Source organism: Symphalangus syndactylus, chromosome 1, assembly GCF_028878055.3.
Source record: "Symphalangus syndactylus isolate Jambi chromosome 1, NHGRI_mSymSyn1-v2.1_pri, whole genome shotgun sequence".
Classification (NCBI taxonomy): Eukaryota; Metazoa; Chordata; class Mammalia; order Primates; family Hylobatidae; genus Symphalangus; species Symphalangus syndactylus.
In genome coordinates, this window is record NC_072423.2 from 51,354,486 (window position 1) to 51,365,399 (window position 10,914).

The 10,914-nt window shown below is 40.3% G+C and overlaps 1 protein-coding gene across 3 annotated transcripts; it reads left to right on the forward strand.

The window, feature by feature from the left end:
- The first annotated feature begins 1,038 nt into the window (after positions 1-1,038).
- ZNF24 (zinc finger protein 24) lies at positions 1,039-10,294 on the forward strand. Of its 3 annotated transcripts, none has more exons than XM_055234569.2 (4): positions 1,039-1,185; positions 4,805-5,307; positions 5,561-5,708; positions 7,749-10,294. In XM_055234569.2, exons 2-4 carry the CDS (start codon positions 4,888-4,890, stop codon positions 8,285-8,287), a joined length of 1,107 nt encoding a protein of 368 aa, XP_055090544.1. In that variant the 5' UTR covers positions 1,039-1,185; positions 4,805-4,887; the 3' UTR covers positions 8,288-10,294. The 3 variants fall into 3 exon arrangements, with proteins under 3 accessions (XP_055090544.1, XP_055090533.1, XP_063496630.1); XM_055234558.2 differs by having other exon boundaries at positions 1,093-1,195; XM_063640560.1 differs by lacking the exon at positions 1,039-1,185 and adding an exon at positions 1,475-1,718.
- Positions 10,295-10,914: the final 620 nt, after the last annotated feature.

Genomic DNA, 10,914 nt, shown 5'->3' on the forward strand with positions numbered 1-10,914 from the left:
TGACCTAGCTAAAGGCAGCAGTGTAACCATCCCACAATTCATTTATTTATTCAACAAATATTTATTATCTATTTACCAGGCAGTCAGCTTCCGGGATCTAGGATGGGATACTGTGGTGAACAAGACAGACAAGGTCCCTGCCCTCAAGGGACTTAAAGACAAAACAAAAAACAAGTAAATAAATGAGATCACTTCCATTAATAACAGTGCCATGAAGGGTCATGTGCCATGAAAGGCAGGCAGTGAGGCTGAGGATCTTGGGCCACGATGAGCCGAAGAGCTGAGGTGACTGGGGGCGCCAGGGTCTGGGGGTGCGGGCAGGCAACAGACCACAGCGGACTTACAGGCCATTATAAGGAGTTTTTATGTCATAAATTATTATGAGATAAATTGGAGGGCTTTAAATAGGGAAGTGAAGTCGTCTGATTTGTAATTTTAAATGATCGCGTCAGCAGTTGTTTTATGGCATAAAATGCCCAGCTTTAAGATGACCATGCATTCTACAGATTCACCGTGACATCACTGCCAAATCTTATCTAGTTTTCCTGACAGATAAATAGGACAGAATAAAGCTCCGTGACATAACTAGTGGGAGCCAAAGATTTGAATCACGTCTTGGTTTCAAATTTTGCTACCCACAAATGAGTTGTGAGCTCTTGTCAAGTTATTTACTGTATTTGTGCCTCAACTATCTCAGCTGTGTAATGGGGATAATGAAAGTTCCTACATCATTTATTTGTGAAAAAATAAATGACATGTAAAGCACGACGAGAGCGCCTGGCACAATGCAGTAAGCTTTCACAAATACTCGCTTTCATTCCTTCTTGCAGGGGATTACTGAGAGGATCCACAAGATAATGCACGTGAAAGGGCTTGCGAAATTGTAAGGACTATCTTAATGGTAGAGTCCTCTCTTTTTCTTTTCTTTTAAACGGTCCAGAAGACGCTGGGCTGTTCGAGGAGAGGCGCGAGGCCAAGCGCAGCCTCAATGCGGTCATTGTCGTGGGGCCGCCCCTCCCCCGTCCGAGGCGCTTCTCCATGGCAACGTGGGCTTTACCTCTCCCCACCTCCTCAGACCCGCAGACCGGAAGCAGCCCGCGCCGGGGGCTTCTGGGAAAAGGCTTGTGAACGGCGTTTTCTGCGTCTGCCGTGGACAGCGAAGCTGCTGCGGTTCCTGAGCCGGAGGTTTGCGCCGGTGTGCGGGAACGTTATGAGAGGGAGGGGGACACAGGGCTAGGGTCTGCGGACCTCTTAGCGGGAGCCGGCGAGGAAGCCTGCCCGGGACCTTCCTCAGCTTCCCGGGAGGCGCGGGGAACAGGCCGCGGTCTCGGCGCCTAGCAGTTGTGGGGCGGGGAGAGGTAGGCGGCAGGCCTGCTTGGGTCTTCGGCATCTGCAGAGAGCTCTCTAACCCCCTGTGTCCTCCGAGACCCTCACCTTCCCCCTCCCCCACCGGCCGGTTTTGTTCTATTTCGAGGCCCTGGCGTCTCGCGGAGGGTTGTGGGAGTCGTGATGGGAGGAGGTGGTAGTGGGGCGAGACTTGCGCGGGGCTGCTGGGATTTGTAGTCCCACCGGCCGCAGGCGGAAGTGCCGTGGTTCCGACGCTGTTGTCACAGGGTGGCCTTTGGTCATCTGAAATCCGCCGTCCTGAGTGCTGGGAAGAGGGGCTAGAGGACGTCGGGCCGGGGTCGGGGTACACAGCAGGTCTATGCAGCAGTAAGGTGGGCGATCTACTTGGGACGAGGTACCCTGGCCAAACATTGTCGGGACCGTGGGCCTTCCCTCCATTTCCCCCAAGCAGTATGCTCTACAGCATAAAAGGAAGAGAAAATTATGTAGAAATACTTGCACCGTTGATAAGCAGGGTCTTGGAATAGAAACGAATGAATGTTGGCTAGACTTTATTTATAAGGCCACCACACTCCAGGGTATTTAATTAAACCAGTATGTATTACTTGTCTGATAAGGCCTTTTCCGATTCCAGTCTTCATCTTGCTTGGGTTACAATAAGTTTAAGTTGTTACTGTTCAGATTTTGGGCCCTGAGTAAATAAATAGGCTGAATGGCTCGTTGCTAGTATGTGTCGTAAACAACAGCACGGGCATGCTCGTGCAAATAATAAAGGTCCAGAAGCAGCATACAGTTTCCCTGAAGGTAGAGGCTGGGGAACTGTGAGTCATCCAGTGTAAGGACAAGACACTGGACCACTGCAAGAAGTTAAGGTGCTTATGCGAGTGCCTTTCCTTAATAGAATTTTCTGTGATTAATGCCTATCGTTATAAATATAAATATTATGTATGGTGTGGTGGGAGACTCAATATTTACGTATTATGTGCAAGATAACTTTTCAAAATTATGTGATCTGTTTTTCACATATGATCTTTTCAATATTATGTGATCTGCTACTCAGCAAGTGAACATTTTTTCACATATATTTTTAAGTCTAAGGAGTTCTTAAACACCTTAAAAATATTTTTTAAATGGTAAAGAAAATTTTTTTAAGCACATAATAATAAAGCGAACCTTCCTTTTGAGTTGACTTGTGTGTGTCAGGAAACACCAATCCTGAATTGGAAATAATGCGTTCCAGGGTCAGGCACATTTAGAAAGCACTGAAGTAGTCTGGTTCTTACTTGGATTCTTTTGATTATTGACTTAGGGTGTGTCGTCTTAGTAGGTCATGATTGGCAAACTTTTTCTGTAAGCGGCCATATGGTAAATAAGGTCATGCATAACTCAATGTTAGTGCTATGGTCTGAGAAATGTGTTAGGCTATTTCATCCTTGTGCGAACGTCATAGAATGTACTTGCACAAACCTAAATGGCGTAGCCTACTACACACTTAGGCTATCTGGTATAGCCTATTGCACCTAGGCTACAAACCTGTACAGCATGTTGCTGTACTGAATACTGTAGAGAATTGTAACACAATGCTAACTATTTGTGTATCCAAACATAGAAAAGATAAGAGTAAAATATGATATAAAAGGTTTGAAAAGAAAAAGGTATGCCTGTACAGGGCACTTACCATGAATGGACCTTGCTGGATTGGAAGTTGCTCTAAGAAGTCAGTGAGTGAGTGAGTGGTGAATTTGGAGGCCTAGGACATTACTGTATACTCCTATAGACTATATAAACACTGAACACTTAGGCTACACTAAATTTATTAAGAAAACATTTTTCTTCAGTAATTAACCTTAGCTTACTGGAACTTCTTCACTTACAAACTTTTACATTTTTTTTAAACTTTTTTACTCTTTTTGTAATAACACTTCGCTTAAAATACAAACACATCGTACAGCTGTACAAATATATTTATATCCTTATTCTGTAAGTTTTTTTTTTTTTTTTCTAGAGTCTCGCTCTGTCGCGAGGCTAGAGTGCAGTGGCACGATCTTGGCTCACTGCAACCTCCACCTCCCGGGTTCAACAGATTTTCCTGCCTCAACCTCCCGAGTAGCTGGGACTACAGGCGCAAGCCACCACGCCCAGCTAATTTTTGTATTTTTAGTAGAGACAGGGTTTCACCATGTTGGCCAGGATGGTCTTGATCTCTTGACCTCGTGATCGCCCACCTCAGCCTCCCAAAGTGCTGGGATTACAGGCCTGAGCCACCACGCCCGGCGCAGCTTTTTGCTATTTTTAAATTCATTTTTTAGAGACAGGGTCTTACTCTGTTGCCCAGGCTGGAATGCAGTGGTGTGATCATAGCTCAGTGGAGCCTTGACCTCCTGGTCTTTAGTGATCCTCCTGCCTCAGCCTCCTATATGCTGGGATTACAGGTGTGAACCATTGCACCTGGCCAATTTTTTTTTTCTTTTGGAACTGTTTTTGTTAAAAGCTAAGACAAACACATACATTAGCTTAGGCTTACACAGGGTCTGGATTATCAATATCATTGCCTTCTACCTCCATATCTTGTCCCACTGGAAGGTTTCCAGGAGCAGTAACATGTATGGAGCTGTCATCTCCATAATAACAATGCCTTCTATAATACCTCCTGAAGGACCTGCCTGAGGCCATTTTGCAGTTGACTTTTTTATTTAATAAGTAGAAGGAGCACACTCTAAAATAGTATAGTATAAATAGTAAATACATAAACCAGTAACGTAGTCTTTTATTATTGTTATCAAGTTTTATGTACCATACATAACTATGTGTTAAACTGGCAACACAGCAGGTTTGTTTACACCAGTATCACCACAAACATGTGAGTAATGTATTGACCTTACAGCAGCTACAGTGTCACTAGGTGAATCTTGAATTTTTCAGCTCCATTATAATCTTATGGGAGCACTGTCATCTATGTGGTCCTTCACTGACCCAAACATCATTTTGTAGTGCATGACTGTGTTGGGTTCTTTTAGGCCATCTACTCTGTTGAAACTACTCAAGTCTGCTATTGTAGCGTGAAGTATGAATAAGTACAATTATTTATGGACACAGTCATGTTAATTTCATATCATTTTCACATGTCATGAGGTATTCATTTGATTTTGGGGAGCTCCATTCCCTAAATATCATTAGGTATTCGTTTGATTTTAGGGAGCTCTGTTCCCTAAGGCACTGTGGTGAAGACCACAGCCATTTAAAAATGTGAAAATTATTGTTGGTGCAAGTGTTGTACAGAAATGGGTGGCAGGCTAGATTTGGCTGTGAAGCTGTAGTTTGCCAATTCCTGGTGTAGGTTATTGATTGGAATTTTTAACTCAGTCAAAGAACAAGTATCTTTTACTTTTACCAGTGTAAGTCCAAATTCTTAGGATATTTTTGCTTATTTATATATCTTTTATTTCTTATGCCTCAGGAGTACCTGTGAAGAAAACGGGATATTGCCCTGAGGCTTATATTCTGCCTCAGTTGTCTTTTCTTGAAATATTATAAATCAGAATGTCTGCACAGTCAGTGGAAGAAGATTCAATACTTATCATCCCAACTCCAGATGAAGAGGACAAAATTCTGAGAGTGAAGTTGGAGGAGGATCCTGATGGTGAAGAGGGATCAAGTATCCCCTGGAACCATCTCCCAGACCCAGAGATTTTCCGACAGCGATTCAGGCAGTTTGGATACCAGGATTCACCTGGGCCCCGCGAGGCTGTGAGCCAGCTCCGAGAACTTTGCCGTCTGTGGCTCAGGCCAGAGACGCACACAAAAGAACAAATCTTGGAGCTGGTAGTGCTGGAGCAGTTTGTTGCCATCCTACCCAAAGAGCTACAGACTTGGGTTCGAGATCATCATCCAGAGAATGGAGAGGAGGCAGTGACAGTGCTGGAGGATTTGGAGAGTGAACTTGATGACCCTGGACAACCGGTGAGCCTGCTTGTGTCATTTCCTGTGTCAGAAGCACTGGCATAGTAGTAGGCAAAGCTGCTGAATTAATTCCACTCAACTAAGTTAGAATTATGTTTATGCCTTTTCCCCCATTCCCCTACCACTCCCTGTTATCTGTGCTGCTTTGCCATCTAGGCTTCTGCAGTATTTGTTTTATGGGGTTTCTCTTACATGTTTTTAGTTCTGATTCTCATTACAGTTCCTTCTCTGAATCAAATCTTTCTGTTTCCAGGTTTCTTTCCGTCGACGAAAACGGGAAGTACCAGTAGAAGACATGGTATCTCAAGAAGAAGCTCAGGGATTACCAAGTTCTGAGCTTGATGCTGTGGAGAACCAGCTCAAGTGGGCATCCTGGGAGCTCCATTCCCTAAGGCACTGTGGTGAGGACCAGAACTCTTGTGTGGTCTAGAGGGTGAAAGAGAGTGTAGGCCTTTTGTTCAGAACTTTCCTTGTTCTCACTGGTGGTGGGGATCATATCACTCTTAATCTAATACCTCAGCTTTTTTCTGATTAAGTTGATTTTGCTGGCCTCAGACCTTTTATTCCTAGACATTAACATCTTCAGCCTTTTCTTCCTTTTCAGTCTCCTTCCTAAAAAGAGTTGCCCATGTCAGGCTAGCATTTGCCTTACTTTGAGCCAGCACCCACCCATGGACCAAGTCCCTCTATTTTGCATTCAGTATTACTTGTCATCCGTTTTACATCCTTTTACTTTCAATCTCCTACCTAATTCCATTGGTACAGTAAGCTTACCTGAAAACCTCTTCTAATCTCTTTGTTGTATATCACTGAAGTCTTTCTAAATATTTATTTCTGATTTTCTTCAATGTCTATCTAGAGTCATTTTCTTCTAAGAAGCTTCTTTTGTAGAAATATTTGGAGTAATTTTTTTCCTTTTTCTAAGTATGCAAAAAAAGGCTCCTTAGCTATAACATGCTTTAAACGCAGAAAAAGCTTTTTTAAAAGCTCAAAGTTGTATTAATTCACGAGACCAGTCTTTCCCAATATATTGGCCATATACTTATGTGTATCCTTTGATACGGCCCAGTATATTCCTAAAACTGCTGGATTGCTTTCTCATGTTTATATGAACTAAAATGAAACTTTGACTCTGCTTTAGTAATCATTCCTTGAGGTATTTGGAGATGTTGCTGGTATGCTGCTGAATGAGGTCTGAGCAGGTTTTCTTCACATCTGAGGGGACAGTGCCAGCCAATCAATTTTTGGGGTGGGGCTGAAGTCTGCTGAAAATCTGCAGTTTTACATGTTTCATGGGACATTCTTCTGTGCAATAAAGTTTGAGAAGTATCATTCTTGATATGTGGGGGCAATATTTTCAACTTTTCATCATCTGAATTTTAGAGTGACTTTTCACCTGTGTTCCTTATTTCAGCTGTCTAGTCTCTTCCACACTTGGGAATTTGTTTCCTGTGTGCCATTTGTCTCCACTTAATCTTCACACTCACTCCTCTGTTTTTCAAGTCTCCAAGCCTCACTATCCTCCTCTAACCTTTCAGTCTCTCTCTCTTAGCCTTATCTCCTGACTATCTTTTTGTTAATTATTTACTGTTTTCCTCTTTGCTGAAGGCAGTTGCTAACCCTATATGAACTGGATCTTTACTCCTTAAGGCATGAAGTTTTAGAAAAGTCTTAAATGACATTTGCTGTTATCTCTGCCTGCATGTGAGTGATGCTACCCCATGTTGGTAATTCAGGCTTTTCTTTCATTGGACATGTTTCACTGAGGCTTAGAAATACCCATTTTTCCAAGTACCATGACAAATACCACACGCAACAAGCTTCTTTTATTGGAAAACTTTCATTTATTAGGGGCATACTGAATTTTTATGTCATGTCTTTGGTTAACACAGGATGCCCCCATCTTATCTTCAGCCCCTTGTCAAGACTCCTGTGTTCTGCTTTTAGTCTAACATTGGCTGTGACCTGACTTGTCTTGTTCATTTCAGAAATAGCCACTTTCTGACATGTTTTTTTAATTTACATCTTTGTATTTTGATGTAATTTCTCCCTTTCTCAAAGTAAAAGAACATTATAATGATTTCCTAGTGGCCAATTTTATTTTATTTTTATTCTTACAAAGTTTCATCCATACCTAGCCACATCACTTTGATTATCTCCCTAACCATCTTAGAATCTACCATCTTTCTGACCTTTGTGTTCAGACTACCATTTGTAAACCACTTGCCTATGTTTTATTCAGATATCTCTTATATCATGATGTCACACTGTTATTCAGAGTAATTTCATTTTTTTCTTTTTTGAGAATAGGCCTTAACACCAGTGTCAGAGTGGTTTATAGATGTGTGTAAGCTATTTTAGTTCATTAAAAAAAATTTTTTTTAGGTTTCTTTTTCCCTTAATAGATAATGAATGATATTTACATTTTCTGTTTATTTCAGATGATGATGGTAGGACTGAAAATGGAGCACTAGCTCCAAAGCAGGAGCTTCCTTCAGCAGTAGAATCCCATGAAGTTCCTGGCACTCTCAATATGGGTGTTCCTCAAATTTTTAAATATGGAGAAACCTGTTTCCCCAAGGGCAGGTTTGAAAGAAAGAGAAATCCCTCTCGAAAGAAACAACATATATGTGATGAATGTGGAAAACACTTCAGTCAGGGCTCAGCCCTTATTCTTCATCAAAGAATTCACAGTGGGGAGAAACCTTATGGATGTGTTGAGTGTGGGAAAGCATTCAGCCGAAGTTCCATTCTTGTGCAACACCAGAGAGTCCACACTGGAGAAAAACCTTACAAATGTCTTGAATGTGGGAAAGCCTTTAGCCAGAATTCGGGGCTTATTAATCATCAGAGAATCCATACTGGGGAGAAACCTTATGAATGTGTTCAGTGTGGGAAATCGTATAGTCAAAGCTCAAATCTTTTTAGACATCAGAGAAGACACAATGCAGAAAAACTTCTGAATGTTGTGAAAGTTTAAGAAATTGAAAAAAAAAAATCAGCACTCAGGTCTTTTTCTTCAGAAATGAAGACAAAATTTAAAATATGAAATGATGCAGAATAGTTTTTTCCCTATTGACTGTCAGAAAATCCACTGGGAAATGTAAAAATCTTCACTCACCATTATGATTTTATCTTGAAAGAAATGGTGTTGTACCTGCCTAGAAACTGAAATTTTAAACTTAATTCAGGTCTTAATGCCTAAATTTTCCGTGTGATGTTTATAGTCTGTATTACTTCTCCAAATAATGAACTACCTGATTCATTGTCCCTTTCTTGAAAGTTTCCTTTTTTTTTTTTTTTTTAAGACAAATACATTATTTCTGCATTGATCATTGAAATGTTCTTTATAAGGATACATTCCCTTATATATTAAAAGGCAACAGGAATTACAAAGTCTGAAAACCATTTTAAACCATCTTAAAAATTTACCCTTGTTTCCTTTTACCTAATTTGAATATGCATTTGAGAAAATAGAGGATAAAGGATGGCTAAGAGCCTCAAAATGAGCCATAAGATCTCAGATAAGAAGTGATGGTGATAAAACATCAAAAAGTGAATGGAACACCTTGATTGGGGAAGATATACAAATACTTTGATCTAAGAATTGAAGTGTATCAATTTATATTCTGCCTGCAGGAAAATTCAAAAGCTACTCATCCTCTCTATAATTTGGAGTCATCTTACTAATGAAAATAATGTTTTCCCATATATTATTAAAAAGCATACAGTCTAAACAAATAGTTGTAAAATAATGAAGGTAGAAATTATAACACTAGGGAAAAATTTGTGGTGGATGGCAGTGTTGAAGGCAAATGTAAACTTAAGGGTAATGGTCTGTCATGGCTTTTAGAAAAAGATGATCGAATTCATCATTATTTTGCCTTCATCTTTGTTAAGGACGGAAAATTCCCTGACAGGTGGGCAAGTATCAGGTTACCTATTTTTTATTCTTTTGGTACAAAAGGGTTGAACGTCAGGCTAAAAAAGCAGCCATGCATTTATTATTAAACATTTTCTACCGACAAGGCACTGTGCTAGGTACTGTAATCCTACCATAAGTAGGTAGGTATTTCTTCCACTGTAAATCATAGTAGTTTGCTGTTTTATGTGAGTTAGCCTCTTCCCCTTGTCTGAGCATTCCTCAGGGGAGGTCACCTGTGAGGTTCCCAGAACTGTAGTTCTTTTACCAGGGTGTTGTATTTGAAGGGGGAGGAGGACTCGGTTCAAAGAGCTAGCTGGCTTTCCAGTGTTCAGAGGTGAGTCCACCATACTCTTACCACAATTTGGAACTTTGTGAATCTTTTTAAAGAACTAATCAATCTCTAATAGCATTGAGGTTGTACCTACATATTAAGTTGAATGGACTGTTCTATTTAAAAAATAAACAACTAGACTATTAACAACTAGTTTATTAACCTATCAGAATTGAATTTTTTTTTTAATTTTCAGTCTTAACACATTTTAAAAAATGTATTAAAGTAATACATTGTAGTAGTAGGATTATATACTCTTTGGCTGAGAATTCCAAGTACTGTGGTTCTACTGTTTAGTGGAAAACTCTGGAAGTTAAAATATAGAATATGAGAGGAGGCTTTTTTATAATGGGCATCATTGTGTGGAAAATGACCCATGTGAATACAAGTATTTCCTAGTTCACAGATTTTGGTTATATCTGGTGCTTGGATCAAGTTTAAAAATGGAAGGTGAGATTTTGCATGAGCCTATTAAAAAGCATAGTAATAAATGCTAGGCCAGCTGGTGGAAAAGTGAGGCAGAATGGAGCTTGTTTATAGGTTTTCTGATAACAATTATAAAAAATGTGCTTTATAGATTAAGATTTATTGAAGTATAAATATGTAGTAATGATATAATGTATTTTAAGTTATACAAGAAAATGTAGGGACTTTTGTTTGGGTCTTTTTGTGGCTGAGGGGAAACAAGTCAATGTCCAATAAAGCTGTAAACTCCTCTGCTCTAAGATAAATGATGTGATTTATTTATTTATAACTGGCTTCTTTCCAAGTAGGTTTTGAGGTGGCATATTTGGAAGACGGCTGGGATGACAGAATTCTTGTATCAGAGTAGGTAAGAAGGGAGCAACCTCTCAATGGCTATTATGTCATGCTTTTTAAGATCGTTATACAGTTCCTATATACAAGGAAGCTTCCCTGTGGTAGATGTGTCATAAATGCCAAAGATATTTGGTAATGTGAGTGTAGAAAAAGTAGTATTAGGGTTGGCAAAAACTGTTTTTGTCTTGGCAGCTCTAATACCTGCATTGTTCAGAAAGGATTCTGAGGCTAAGGCAAAGCTCTGCGGGAAAAAGGGACTGGACCAAAAAAAACTGGATGGTGGCACACAAGAAGAGAAAAGGATGAGATGTGTACTTTCTATCTCTGGTTAGGCTTAGTCCCCACTAGACAAATTGATTTTAAGTACTATGTAGTGATTTTTAAATTCCATCCACACATTCATTTATTACCCACACAGATAATCAAGAAATTTGGGGGAGTGCCTAGCTTCTGATGAAGTGGTGATATGGCAGTTGCCAAGCAGTGGCATCGCCAGAGTATCCGTTTGGTTAGCAAATGAGCAGTCATTTTA